Genomic DNA, 15,311 nt, shown 5'->3' with positions numbered 1-15,311 from the left:
AAGTTATTTTGGTGCTCACAGTTACGTAAGTTGATTGTCGGTGCTAAATCCACTGGTTGCTGACATAATGGGAGATTAACGCACTTCCAATGATGAGTGCAGGACAGCACTACTTGAACATCAACAAATCACACAAAGCAAAAGCCAAAAAGCATACAAAAAAAAAGCTTCTTTTGAAATGATGTCAATGAAGCGAATGGCGTTCCAGAGACATATTTCACCAAATTCAAATTGTTCAAATGTGTATTTTGATTAGAACAAACTACATCAGCTTATATGACACACCGGAAACAGCAAAGATAATTAGTGGTGTGAAAAAGTGTTGACTTCCTTCCGGTTTAATTTTGTCACATTTAAAATATTTGCCATCATCGAACAAATACAACACAGGTAAATACAAAAAACGGTTTTGTTGTTAGGAAGGGAAGAAAATCTGGACCTACCCCGTGTGGAAAAAGTGCATGCGCCTTAAACAGATTTGGTTGGGCCACCGTCAGTAGCAACAACAGAATCAAGCATTTTTGATAACTGCCACTTCAACCACCTTCATTTTGCTTTGTCCCCCCCATCAGAAGTCGACTTGCTCATGTGTTTCATCCAGATCCTGAAAAAGCAAATCAGCCCCAGACCATCAAATTACCATAAAGCCAGATGTAACGAGACACATACCTTCCAAGAAGTTCACTTTCATCTTCTCAGTCCACAGGAAATGTTTTGCAAAAGGTAAGAGGAGCCTTTGGTTTTTGTTTGTCATTTTTGCTCAGTCTGTTCCTGAGCTTAACTGAGGGAGGCCAGCAGTTCTTTCGATGAAGTCCCAGGTTCCTTTGTTACCTTTTCGAGGAGTTGTTGCTGTACTTTTGGGGTAATTTCTGTAGGCTGTTCACTCCTGGGAAGTTGTACTGCTCCACGCTTACTCAATTTGTGGATCATGGCTCTCAACGCGGAGAAAAAAAAGATGTCAAATTTACTCAATTTCATTTTGCGAGTGTTTGCGTGAAATAAGGTCATCTGGATCCAGATGAATTTTATCAGTCGACCACTACTGCCAAAACATGTTTGGATCCATATGAATACAACACACCATTTTTCTTTCTCAATATGGAGTCCGAAAGGTTTAGGAATGACCCTTTCCATACTGATTCGTGTCAGTGACTGTCATCTGTTATTGAATTTCTCTGGATCACGACATTTTGTTGCAGCTTTTTAGCATCTTTTGGCTGACATCCTTTGGTCACACAGGTTCTATTTGGGTGAATTCTTGCCTGAATAGGTGTGGAGGCTTGTGTATGATTACAAACTATAAGCGGCCACAGGAAATTTATGATTTAACACTGTGGGTAACTACCCTTTCCATGTTTACTTTAGTTATCTTTGTCTTAGCTTTACATTTTCTTGATGATCTTAAACATTGTCGTCTTGTATTTTTTGGGGGGTTGGGAGGGAGAGAAAAAAAGAATGCTGGAGAATAGCGCGGAAAAAGTCATCCGAGATTCAAGCTGACCTGTGTGTGTGTGGGGGGGGGGGATGATACTGTACTCTTAACAAGTGACACCCTCTCAAAAGAGTACCGGTAAGTTAAAAGTTATAGCTTTATACGAAAATGGTAGGAAATGTCTATCTGGCACATGCTTTGAATAATTACCGTGAGCGGTTAAATTTATTTGTCTCAAAAGCAATGATGGAAGGAAAAGGCAAACCCACAATCCATTTGTATGGGGAATTTGCCCCTCCTTGTGGAGTAACTCTCCGGACTGGTCTGAGCATCAATTATATTCTTAGCGCTTGCTTTATTCTTATTTCTATGGTAATTGAAATAGGATCTCTCGCTGGTTGAAATAGTTTGAATCCCCCGACAAATGTGTGAAGGCGATTATGTAAACAAGTCTCATTTTGGGAATTCTGGGAACGGGAACCAAATTCCATGACGTCCCGAATGAGTGGACTGTTTTGAAGTTGGAATCAGTTAAGACATGTAGAGGTTGGTTAGGTTAAATATGAAGTATCTCTTAAATCTGGGAATTCAATGACAATAAATTCACAATTTTTGGAACGTGGGGATTCTTGGAATGTGGAAACCAAGTCCCCCAAATGTTTTGAATGAGCAGCAAAGTTGGAAGTTCAAATGGAAAAGATGAGCACCTTTTTGTTGAATGCTATACAGTCTTCTCAAAGTTTTTTGCAAAGTGTAGAATTTGCAAAAGTTGGCATTTTTGGAATGTGGAAACAAGCAGTATGGCTGTCCTGACCTTTATCGAATCTTTTGATGAAAAAACAAACAAACAAAACTGGTGGAATAATAAATACAATATAATTGTCTATAACAAGAAAAAAATATTACAACTCTTGCAGTTTGGGGGGGGGGGGGTTTGTCGGTTTCTTTTGTTGCAAACTCAACCTTTACATTAAAAGTTAGACTCTCAGATGTACGAAAGTACGTGGGGAAAAAGGTACAAAAACAAGAGGGAATCAAACTGGACCTCCATGTGAACTGCCAATTTGGCATTTATATTTTCATAAGAAAATATTCTTCTCAATATTGCATTATTATTCACTTCAATGGTGTTTTCTGTTCGATCTTGTGTACAGCACTTTGTTACAGCGATTAAAAAAAATAAAATTCTTCAAAATAAAGAGAAAAAAATTATTACAATGGATTTTGATGGCAACAAAATGGAAAAGGCTTTTTCAATGAAGAGAAAAAAAAAAAAAGGAAATCATTTTGGATTTTATGAATCCGACCACCCAACAGCATCCCTAGCTGGATTTTGGACATTGCAATGTGATGAAATGCTGAGAGAATAAATTGAATCCAGTAACTGAAAAGCCTTTTAGTTCCACCCTCCCACAAGTTTTATTGACTATACAATGAAAAACCAAACAAAGCGTGTGGCTTCCTTCTCTCTCAAATGAGTGAACAATAAAATAAGAAGCAAACACAATGCGAACATTTTCAAAGCCTCCACACGGCTCATCATCATCTGCAAGGCTGTCATCTCACGCTGCTTTGTTGAGACTGCATGTTTACCAGACAAATCCAGGTCAAGTCCCTTGCTGGGTGATCATTATCCGCCGTTTGTGCATCATCATCATCATCATCACCACCACCACGGACGGAAGTGGTTTCATTCAGCCCCTCAGTGTCAAATCTTCTTTGGCTTTGCTGTGTTGGGTTTTAAGTATGAAAGTGCCTGAAGTTGTTATTTTATTTTTTTTACTGCCAGTGAACCTGACCTCCCGCCTTGGAATGGCGATTGGCCCCCATGACGGAGAGCACGTCCCGCTCCTCTTGGATCTCCTTCAGCCTCTTCTCCTCCAGGAAGGACACCAGCGAGTCGCGCATGTCCACCACCTCGATCATCTGCTGCAGGACGCGATCCTCTTCCGCCTGCTGCTCGGCTGTCTTGTCTAACACACGGAAGCCAAAACAAAAGCTTTTAATCTGGAAATACAGCCATTATCCTGACTTTGTGCCGGCGAAAGATGATATTATTAAGTTTCACACTCTGTGCTCTCGACAAAGTTATCTCTTTTTATTAGAGCTGTCAAACGATTAAAATATTTAATCTAATTAAAAATGCAACTGTCATAATTAACTCAAATGAACTAAAAAATTATTCGTGATTACGCACGCATTTTTTATCGTTTCTGAATTTCCCATATTTTTTGTCCTATTTTTCCCCATTTTAATGCTCTCATCAACATGGAATCATGAATCAGTTTTCTATGTGCAAAATGCAAATATTTACTGAAATAACAATTTTGATTTTCAATTTTACATGAACATTTTTCACTTGGAGCAGTTATTCACACATAATCTCTCACACAATATTACTGTCCATCAACAACAGTGAAAAAAATATTTTGTCACACAACAGCTGCTTTAACAGCTCTTTTTATGGACTCAAAACAGAGCAATATAACATGATAAAGTGCATATCTAAGGGAAACTAGTACTCAGCCTATAGTGGATTGAAGCCATGGTTGCATACTTCGTTTTTCTCAAGTTTGCTTTGAACACAGCAGTCAGGCTATGTTGATTCTGTTGGTCCTTCTTGCGCGGAAGTCTCTCTACGGTTTGGTGTAGACATCATTTCGGATGACTACACTTGGTTCGATGATAACACTGGAGACGTTTTATTTTCGCTAGGTCGCTACCACTGCAGCGCACCGTCACTGTCAGACGAACACAGAGAAGCTCCACCCACTCTATTTATATGGACACGGAACGCTGTAACCTTCCACACAAAATAGTTCCAAACAAGTAACAATCGCGTCAGTGGCATACATCGTATACCTGTATGATACAGGTAACTTTGGTCTTGTCAGTGGAGCAATCTGGCAACTTTTTAAAAGTAAACTTTCCATTCATAAACTCTTAAGTATCCGTTTTCGGTGTCTTGCGCTGCCGTGGCTGGCAAAACAGACATGGGCGTGGACTTCTGCAGCGCGCTTGTTGTTTGGTTTCTGGTGTATTTATAGAGCGACGTAACATCCACTTGTGACGTGTGCCGCGTTAATCTCGCGAGAAAAAATTGAATCCCGTTAAAATTCATTTAAATGAATGCCAATAAAAAAGCGCTAAACTGACAGCTCTAATATTTATACATGAGGTAAAATCTGAAGAAACAACTGGAGTTACAGATGAACATTAACCCTCATATAGTCGCACTAAGTTGTGTCAAGCTCAGTGCTTTATACTTTATATATGGGGGGGAAAAGTGTTTGCCAAGTGAAGTCTAGAAAGACTTTAAAATAAAGAAAGACCGGTTAGGAGCACATGAAGGGGTTCGCGGTATTGCAGTTTCTAGCCAAGGTGTGCTCTATTTGCTAATAACCCAGACGTTCTATGCATTTTGTGGCCACAAATTAGAATATTGTCACAATTTAGTATTTTATGGCCATGCTTTAAGCCCAATATCCTGTCTCGGGCTGCGGAGTTTCCAAATAATCACCGATACCAGCAATTTGAAATATCAGGTCCGCGGGCCTCTAGTTTGACACCTTTGTTCTTCAATGACGGCTTGCAGACGCACGTAAATAATGAAGGAACGTACCACTCAAGTCCATGTATTTCCTCAGCTCCAATTCCAACATGCTCTGTTTGTCTTCAAGCTCCAGTTGTCGCGACCTGGGACAAGAGACAACATCTAAATATGCACACGTTGAGCACACCAAAGCAGATGTGCACGAAGCATGCTCCACAAACCCGGCAGAATGCAGCTCAATCAAGTCACATCAATGTCATTCACTGTCTGAAGCGCCAATTAAGATGACAGAAATTGCGTGATGACACTTGACACATTGAGAAAAATCACTCCTCATACACTCATGCAGCGGCCGTTATTTTCAGACCCTTCTCTAACCTACCACTTCATTTTTTTTTTAAATACAAAAAGCTGTACCTGCGGTTCAATGCCTAGATTCTTAAAAAACATGAATAAAAGTTTTGGGCATTGAACAAGTGAAGACACTTATGAAAGAAAACTGACAGATAATCGGCCTGTTTTTGTCCCAATTCTGCACTCTTCCGACAAACGATTATTCAATGTTTCAAACGCTCCACACGATTATCTTGTGGTCTGAGTCTGCATTCCCTGATGAGGTTTGGTGCACAATTAACCATGATGCATAACATTATAGAACCACTGAGAGCAGCGGGCAAAAGTTGCAGCTTGTGTTTCCTGGTTGCTGCTACGTTTCCTCTTCTTCCTTTTTGTTTAACCGCATTTGATCACACAGGATTTCTGTGTTGGAAGACTACTCGATTCTATGTCGATTGGTGATGGAACAGAACCTTTACCGATTATGGGAGAACAACAGACAGAGTAAATGCCTGATAGGAGGATTGTCAACAACAAACAATGTCTTTAAAAAAAATCCTTATGTGTGTTCCAGGCTTCAGGAAGAAACAGCTAACAGAACCTACGCGCTGTGGGGTGAGCGCCTGTCTCGGCCGGTTGGGTTAGAAAGAAAGAGAGACCGAGAGAAATAAAGAAAGAGAGATAGAGAGCGAGAGAGACATAGGGACAGAGGGCAGGGCGCGCGAGAGAACCAAGATGCCCACTTACGCCACCATGAGGTCAGACTCCTCTGAGACCAAGGCGTTCTTCTCGTGGACGAGCTGGATCCACTGCTCGATCAAGTCGTGGGAACTATCGATTTCTGGAAGAGGGAAAGAAGATTTGGTCGAAGCGAATACAGATGAGATGCTCATTACACCTTGAGGGTCGTGGACAGGAAGTTCCAAAAATTACAAGGGGGTTATTATTTTGAGCTTCTCAACAGCATGTCATTGACTAGTCTGCTGTGGAGAGCGCAAGAACATATGACACTTCTTCATTGGATGGTTTGATATTTATGGCCCAGAAGTCCTCATTTATGCAGTGGCGTAGGTTAGTGACATATACTAACTACTGCAACTATCGTAAACCGAAGAGCCGCTGTAAAATATTTGATGTGTGGAGTTAACGTTCACCAGCATTAGGCGAAAACCTGCATTGTTAGACAGAACCTATCAAAACATCTTGGGAAAATAGCTTCAGCCTCCCACAAGCTTTAAATGCATCTGAACCCCCCCCCCCCCCCAAAAAAAGCGAGCAGAGAGTGGCCTGCCTGAACATATATGACAATAATGGATAAAATAAAAATGCCGGTTCTTACGAGCGTCCCCTCGTAGACTTCGCTCAAGCGCGACGCCCTTCTGCTCCAAATCCCGGAAGGTCACCTCGATTTCTTCCAGCCTTCTCTGGATTGACTGCCACAACAAAAAGGACAAAACAAATCCGTGCCAATACACCGGGAAAGTAATGGTTGCCCAACCTTTTACTCCCAGCATGACCAACCAACAAAGTAGTGTATTAGGCCAAAGCCTTCATCAAAAACAAGACAAAATGTTTTCATTTCATCCATCCGTCCTTTATCCAAGCAGCTTATCCCGCACGAGGATTGCGAGTGAACCGCAGGATGGGGAGAACACGCAAACTCCACACACAAAGGCCGGAGCCCCGATTCAAACCCAGGCAGACGTGCTAACCAATACTCCACCATACCGCAGTTTTCAAGTAAATGTAATTTTATTGTAACATTATGCACAGTTTGAACACTAACACATAATGGACTTTAATAATGATACGCACAGAATACTGTGTTCAGGGCCATAAAAGCACCTAAACTACCAAAAAAACTCAAATCTCTTCTTTCAAACAAAAAGTTTGCTTTCTAACTTGTTCCTTTCTTTCGTTATCAAGTCGAACATGGGCTGGATTCTCCCAAAAATCTATTCATACTATACATATCCATACTCTGTTCAAATGTCAAGTGCCTGAACTTGTCCGACTGAACTGGATTTAGGCAGTGATTCTTTCACCTACCATTATAGGTAACCTGTGTAGCAGTGGCACACATTTGAGAATTCCTGCGCTAGAATCAACAAGAAGATGACAGACAGGAGGGGCGTCACACTCACCTGTGCTTGTCGGAGTCGTTGTAACTCGCTCATCTTGGCTCGCCGCTCCAGCGTCCTCATCTTCATCACTTCCAACTTCTCCGCCTCTACCGGGCTGGCTGGTAACGTCTGAAACTGCAACGTCATCGCAGTGAGCGCGTGTCGCTGCGTCAATCGGGACAATTCAAAATGTCCTCCTTGCCTTCTCATCCATTAAGTCGATGTCGTCCTGCTCCAACATTTCGTCTTCATCGTCCTCATCTCCGCCTTCTTCTGGGCCACTGTCGACGTGTCTGAAGGTCGTTTCTGTCGGGGAGTAAGACGCAAAAACAAGGTGGCCTGAACCAACAACTCCAGTTTGGCTTTACGCCGCAAGAGGGCAAAGCCACAGCTCATCCCATCAGATGTAAAAGTAAAATGTTTTCGGCAAAATGCTCAAGTACACAAACGGTAACGCGTTGGACCAGCATTGGCAACAAGTCAGTGTAAGATTTCGGGTTTAAGGGATAGATAAAAATATTCATTCAACAATGCATCGCAATGTTCCAATTCCCAATTCAATATTGATTCAGCAACTCCTCAGTTTCAATTTGGCTCCTGGCCAGTGAGGGGCGCTTTAGGCTTTACCGTTTTTCCTTGACTTTTTCGGCGTTGTACAGAATTATCATGCAGTTTTACTTTTGCACGCCAAATGCATGAATATTTTTCTGATGTTTTATTACTTCAAGATGAGAGGTGACACATGCCATATGTTCAAAGGGTCATAAAAATCACATTTTCAACATGTACTGTACTTATTCATGTACAGTGTTCCCTCACTTTGCAAGCGCCCCACAATAGGTGAATTTCTGCAAAGTAGAGGTAGACTTTTTTAAAAAACTTTTTTTTGTGGGGGCACTTGTTAGACCTAATAAATGCAACGTTTAAAATGCAACATGAAGAATTTGTACTAAGCTGCAGTGCGCATTCCTAAATGAATGTGAGCAGGGCATGATCTGCAGAAATTTTCCCCTTCTCACACATAAATACAATTTTTGACATTTCTTGACTAGTCAGACTTGGAAGTGAGAACGTTGTAAAAACGAAAAAAAAAACCCCTCTGCAAAACAGCCAAGTAAAACTGCTTTAAATGAAGTAACGGTCAAAGAGTGAATCCGCAATAGCCAACCACAAAAGGAATATTGTTTTTCGCCTTCTTACGGAATCAACATCAAAGCATTTAAATCTATCAAATAAAAACAAATGGCAAACTGAAGAATCACAACTGACTCGAAAGGTTAACAAAACAGCCTAACGAGGGGTGAGGGCTATCAAATATAATGCTAACCAATTAGCTCATCATTTATGGAAGTGTGAAATGATCGCAAACTTTGGACATTCTGTCTTATTCTCTCTTTTCCTCCTGGCTTGGCGCAATTGCATCAGCTTATTTCTATGAAAATCTGCACCAAAGGTCCACATGGAAAGATGATCACTGATTTTGCATGGTTGCAAGCCAAACGAGAGCTCACCCCCGGACCCGTACTCACCCACTTTCCCAGGCTGATGAACGCTGAGTCGCGCGTCTCTGCCGATCCTAGGTGAGGAAAGATTCCAGGGGGAGAACTTGGACCGCACTCTGGGCTGCCCAGCGGGCATCTCTTTCCTCCGGAAGCAGCGTCTGTTCCTCTTTTCGCGAATGTGTCCGGCCGTACTGCCGCTCCAGTAGTCCTCCTCTTCTTGTCTTTCCTCTGTCTTGGGTGGACTCGCGCCTTGCGCCGTCGCCGAGGACGAGGAGCAGGACGAAGAGCCGCCCGGGGTCTCTGAGTCCGAATCGGTGGTGAAGGTCAAGAGGTTGACCAGCTGATTCTTCTCCTCGTCGGTCAACTTCAGTTTGCGCAGGGACTGCTTGGGCCGCGAGTCGGGAGCGGCCTCAGGTGTCTCTTGCACGGCTTCCGGCGGCTGATTGGTTTTCGGAATTGAGGGGATTATAAGATGCACCGTGCGAGGCTTCACTGCTGGAGGAGAGGGGCGGGGGTCGGGGACGCTCTGTTGAGAGATACGGGGCTTGGGGAGAGGGGGCTGTCTGTATGTCTCCTCGACGCGCTCATGCTGGTCGGTGTTGGAGGGAGGCTCGTCTTTGGGGTCGGCTATCGGAGGTCGCGATCCCGGAGGAAGGCAATCTACTGTGTGCTCGTCCTCTTCATCAGACGGAGATGGTGTGTAACCCTCGCTGGAAAGACCGTTTTCTTCATTTCCTTTACTGTCCTACAAGGAAAAAAGGCATTGAAAAGATTTATTCCACTGCACACAATACAAACTACAATCAAGACAGTTTAGTGGGAAAACGCTGAAGACAAGAAATGGAGATGCAACTCAACACTGAGTGCCGTTATATTGTCTGTTTACAGGTTGCTGAACAATTTGTTCAAAATCACTTCCTTAAAAAACGATTTTGAGCACTGCAAAATACACTACAAGCTAATTAACATGAAGCTGGCGTGGCCCTTCTGTCCTTGGGCCAGTGTTGGTCTCAGTTGCACAACGCTACTTAGGTTTTTGGCTGTTTCAAATACACATTGTGTAATTGACTTGGTTTTATGTTGAGTTTTTGACCAAACTTCAACTGTGAGTGGCATTGAATAGCTTGAAGCCTCTTTTTGTTTGCTCAGTATCAGCCCAGCTGTCGATTACTGTGCACTGCCGATTACTGTGAGGTGTGTTGAGATCACTACAGCACCATACAGTGCTTGTATCTAGTCTCCATTCTCATGTCAGAGACAGAAAAAAATAATAAGTTTGCCGTGGTGGACAAGTGGCGTGCATCATCATTACAGCTATTTGACCTCCTCAAGTAATTAAGTGGGGTGACCAATGTCGTCTATCTACTAAGAGTGAAAATGATCCTATTGTGGAGTTTGAGGCTTTCCCCTTTAAGAAAGAGCACAATAAAATGACTCGTCAAGTGAATGTTTGGGTCAGAAGACAAGCAGACAAGAGAAGGACAATGCACGTATTGTGCGCATCGCAAGCAGCAGCAAGAAAAATGCAGCACTTTGCATCTGTTGTGTTGCTTGACCCACCTTATGGTGCGATATTCCAGCTACGTCTTCCAGTTCTTCGGCGTGAAGCTCGCAGTAAAATCTCCCTGAGAGAGATGGCGCACATGAAGTAGGAAGAGGCACACAAGTCTTGTGCCTAAAAAAAGAAGAAAGCTTGCAGAGCTGTCACTACTCATGCATTTAGCTTGAGTCTCACTCATATCCCACACTCTTGGTTTATTTTATTTCTCATGCTAAGAAAAAAGTACCACTGGGGGGGAAAAAAGATTTTGTCATACAATCACCACTGTCACAATGATTGCGGGTTGACTGACCTGCCTCCAATGAGCTGCAAGAAGGTGGCAGTCTACATACCAGTGAAGTGTACAAACACCCGTTTTACTCGTTTTGAATAATCAAGCCTGGACTGGCCTCCGTAGTTCCACACAGTAATGCAGATGCTGAGTGTGTCTTTTCTGTTGTATTAGACACTTTGAAAGTCTCCTTTCTACTGTGCATCCGGCACACAGTTTTATACATCTGTAAATTCATGATTTAGTTGACAGTTTTGCTCTAAAAATACTGCAGCAGACTTGAAATAACTTCCCCTTTTTAAAACCAATTTATCACCACAGTGCTGCCGAACTATTATTTTTTCCTATGCTCACTCACCCTTTGTCAGTTGCTCAAATGGCTTATTAGTTTCAATGGGAATTAGGGTTGTTGTTTTTTTTTAATCATCACCCAAACGCCTTAGGAGCTCCACAGCGTAACTCGAGCAATCTGACTGGGGACTGAGTGGTGTCTCACTACAAGGTTTGGTCAAGCGTTGACAGTCCTGTTATTCTGTTTCCATAAATTATTTATTTTCACTTTAATTCATTTGAGCAGTCGAGAAATAACAAGCAGCAACTGACAAGAACTGAAGACATCCTCCGGTACCCTTTCTGAAAAAGAGTGACCACCACCCCGGTCTGCCAATCCAGAGGCACTCTCCCCGTTGACCACGCGATGTTGCAGAGGCGTGTCAACCAGGACAGCCCCACAACATCCAGAGCCTTGAGGAACCCCGGGCGGATCTCATCCACCACTATGGCTTTGCCACCAAGGAGCTTTTTAACCACGTCGGTGACTTCCAACCCCAGAGATAGGAGGGCCCGCATCAGAGTCCCCAGACTCTGCTTCCTCGAAGGAAGGCGTGCTGGTGGAGTTGAGGAGGTCCTCGAAGTATGCTGCCTACTGACTTGCAAGGTCCTGAGTCGAGGTTAGCAGTGCCCCATTCTCCACTGCACACAGTGTTAATGGTGCACTGCTTCCTGTGCCTGACACGTTGGATGGTGAACCACAATTTCCTGTACGGAAGTCGGCTAATTTTAGCCTCACTGAACTTTTCCCGTGGCCGAGTTATCGCCTCGGCGACTGCTCAAACTGTCTTCCGCTTGGCCGGCCGGTACCCATCAGAGTCCCACAGGCCATAAAGGCTCCTTCAGCTCGAAGGCATCGTTTACTGCCGGTGTCCACCAGCAATCAACAATAGTGAAATAAATAATGCAATATCATTTTGGAACAATTGTTTGCTAATGTTGTTTAACTAAGAACTTCACATATATTGTAGCATGGTCAATCATTGGAGAGGATGCTAGTATAACTTCCCGTACACCAGTCTTCCTCAAGTGGCGGACCGCGATCCACGACCGGACCGCCGACCTCCTCTGTCCGGACCCTCGGCAAATTGTATAAAATAAAAAATTATAAAGTGATTTTTACGTTATACATTTTATATTTTTGGACTATAATCTGCGCATTACCGCGATCGCTTGTTAAAATTATCCGTTGTATTCTTTGCGTGCACTAAGAGATGTAATGCAGAGGACCGCAGCAGCGCGACTTTGTGTGGATAATGTTTGACTAACTGGAGACCCTGGCTGAGCAGGGCATGTCGGCGATAGCGATGCGCTGATTGGCTCCTCTGAACTTAAGGTGTGCCCATACATAAGCGTCAGCACGCGTCTATCCCAATACACACGCATTCAAAATGGATCATTGTGTCAGGAAACAGACGCATGCGCGACGCCACAGTGTGCTCACAGCTTCAGCCCAGGAGAGCCGCACACAGACAATTAGACAAAACGAATCGCGGGAGGTTTCGATTGTGTGCAGTTCTGCTCCCGTCTACCCGGGGATCTTTGCAGCTGTTTAACAGCAGAACACCGCAGCATGGTAAATGAACATCCCAATGGCGTCCTCAAATAATATTTGCATGCCTCAGACATTGCATTCACCTATAGTGGAAGAACAGCACTGCACATTCCTGTGCTCCCTTGTGTCAGTATTTAAAATGGTTCTTAAGTCCTCTTCTGATATATTTTTTAAGTGATTTCAGAGGGGATGTGAAAAGGGGAATTGTACAAATGAAAAGGATATTTTTGTTTTCATGTTTAGTATTTATTTTGGTAAAATTAGTATTTTGTTTTGTTCTTGTTAAATTAAGGGAAAAAAAGACAACTACTGTTTAACAAAGTTAAAGTAAAAATGTTTTATTTCCTTAAAAGGGCTATTTCTATTATTAAGCAGGCACAACTTAACAAAATAAAAGAGTTCCTGTGCCTCAACACAATACCTCTCATTATTTGCTGTGTACTGGCAAAGTGAATAATTGTTATTTTTATGCACCCCATTATTGGTTGGTTGTGAGGAGTGTTGATTTGTATAAGCTTGGCTTTACCATACTAAATGGGCATATAGCCCTGCTCCCCATGACCGCCGTGCATGGGATCGGACCTTGGGCTTATTAAAAAAACAAGTGGACCTACAGCATTTCTAGTTGAGGACCACTGCCGTACACTGTCACCCACTGGTCGGACGGTATCACCGCTGATTATGTATAATTATATAATTTTAGGGTGCTTAAATATATTTGCAATGTGTTTGAAATGTGTTTTAATTCATTAAAATGCATATAAAATGTGATGGAGAAGTAAAACTGTTTTTTTCAACACTGTCCCTCTGATAGCAAATTTCCACCGATCGTGGGTGAGACTGGAATGTGCCTGTGCAATAAATGGGGATTTACTCTGACTGCTTAATACCATCACAGCCCATGCTTGATCTCACAACAGTTACATCTTTCTTCCTTCTGACAGTGACATGCACCTCCACCAGCTTCCAACTACACGGCCCATTTTTGTTTCGCCTCGCAAATGTGCATCTTTTGTCTTTGGGACAATCAAACACATTCATTTTAGAACAGGCTTTTGCCAGCAGGCACAAAAGTATTTCCTCCAATTGCAATCAAGTACTGTATTTTGACAAGTTACCTGTGTCCTGATGGAAGGTGTAGTCTCCGAGCCGCAGTGTGACGCCGCAGCGGTGGCACGTGAAGCAACTGCGATGGAAAAACTTGCCCTCGGCACTGATGCGCTCCAGCACGTAGACCCGGCCGCCACAGAAGTAGCATGCCTCACTGTTGGCCTGCGGCACGCAAGCAGGCTCAGGCTCAACGATTGCTGGAGGTGGACTGAGATCAGGGGGGGTCAGTGGTGGTGCCTGAGAAGTTGAGATCAGAAGGCAGATGGAAACTAAGCAGTGACAGAATGGGAGTTGTTATCAAGAGACATTAAATTGTATGCACCGACATACAGTTCGTACGGTAAAAAAATAATAATTTTTTTTAAATATATATATCAACATGCAAAAGAATTTTACTGACATTGAAGTGTATTAATCTTAGGATTGATATTTTGATTGGGCAAAAATTGAGCACACGAGGAGTGTATTTAATCAATGCATTATTCCAGTCCTGCAAAAACTTCACTGCCTCCCCGTCCAGAGTAATATACTGATCTGCACCTTCAAGGTCGCAATAACCTCGGCCCGCAATACCTTTCGGACCTCTTTCACATTGCTGCACCGTCCCATTCTCTTTTTTGTACTCCCGCCACCTCATCGTCCCTTTGGCCCGTCTGCCCACCATGGGTGACAGAGCGATCAGCCGCTCGGCACCAATCTTTGGAACTCACTACCACCTGAGCTCAGAAATAAGGACGCATTAATGCTGTTAGTCCAGACTCAAAACGGACCTTTTTCAGACTGCTTATTCACTTTAAAGTTGCACATAGTGTCATTTGTAACCTTGAGTGCCCTGAAAGATGTCTTTAAATAAAACAAATTATCATCATCATCATCGTTATTATGACTATTATTAGCACGGGCCGCATCAGTTACACTCCTATTGGAACAGCAAGGTCAATTGCTTTGTTGTTGTTGTATGCTGAAGAAGTTTCAGATCAAAAGATGAATGAGACAAATGTCCATAATTCCAGCTTTTATTTCTTAATATTTACTTCTAGATGTGTTCAACAACTCAGGAGAGAGCAACTTTGTTTGAAGCCACCCAGTTTCCAAGTGAGCAAAGATATTGCAATGGACATGATTCAATTTACTTAAAGTCCATAACATTTCATATTTGGTGGCACAATCCTTGCTTGCAGTAACTGCGTCAAGCCTTTGACTTCACCAGACTATTACTTTCTTCATTTTAAATGCTTTTCCAGGCCTTTGCTGCAGCCCTTTTCAGTTCATGTTTGTTTGTGGGGGTTTCTCCCTTTATTCTCCATTCATTTATGACTCATATGTTCATTTTTTGATGCAAAACCTTTCAGTGCACAACAAAAACACAAGGAATTAACATTACAATTCCAATACTTTTGGGTGAAACTGTGATTGATCTCAAGGGTGCAGTTCGCACAGTGAAACCATGTACTGTAAATACTGTACTTAGATTTCTCGGGGAGTAATGGTATGCCAAAAAAATCACATTTGGGTCACAAACTGACAGACAGACTGAT

At 42.8% G+C, this 15,311-nt stretch overlaps 1 protein-coding gene across 2 annotated transcripts in view; it reads right to left on the bottom strand.

The window, feature by feature from the left end:
• Nucleotides 1-2,478: 2,478 nt before the first annotated feature.
• mical1 (microtubule associated monooxygenase, calponin and LIM domain containing 1) overlaps nucleotides 2,479-15,311 on the bottom strand; it is a 40,260-nt gene continuing 27,427 nt past the window's right edge. For both annotated transcript variants that reach the window (XM_086122816.1, XM_086122807.1), the window contains exons 16-24: nucleotides 13,782-14,010; nucleotides 10,507-10,571; nucleotides 8,974-9,691; nucleotides 7,647-7,750; nucleotides 7,466-7,579; nucleotides 6,661-6,754; nucleotides 6,069-6,162; nucleotides 5,055-5,128; nucleotides 2,479-3,405 (exon numbers count right to left, since the gene is read on the bottom strand). In XM_086122816.1, the coding sequence (XP_085978942.1) occupies nucleotides 3,212-3,405; nucleotides 5,055-5,128; nucleotides 6,069-6,162; nucleotides 6,661-6,754; nucleotides 7,466-7,579; nucleotides 7,647-7,750; nucleotides 8,974-9,691; nucleotides 10,507-10,571; nucleotides 13,782-14,010 (1,686 nt within the window). In that variant the 3' untranslated portion in view covers nucleotides 2,479-3,211. The remainder of the gene's footprint in view (nucleotides 3,406-5,054; nucleotides 5,129-6,068; nucleotides 6,163-6,660; nucleotides 6,755-7,465; nucleotides 7,580-7,646; nucleotides 7,751-8,973; nucleotides 9,692-10,506; nucleotides 10,572-13,781; nucleotides 14,011-15,311) is intronic.

The sequence above is a fragment of the Hippocampus guttulatus genome, chromosome 1 (genome assembly GCF_054856545.1).
Source record: "Hippocampus guttulatus isolate MCC_2025c chromosome 1, RoL_Hgut_1.0, whole genome shotgun sequence".
NCBI classification, from domain to species: domain Eukaryota; kingdom Metazoa; phylum Chordata; class Actinopteri; order Syngnathiformes; family Syngnathidae; genus Hippocampus; species Hippocampus guttulatus.
Note: the sequence above shows the minus strand (reverse complement) of the source record. Positions and strands in the feature narration are given on the sequence as shown.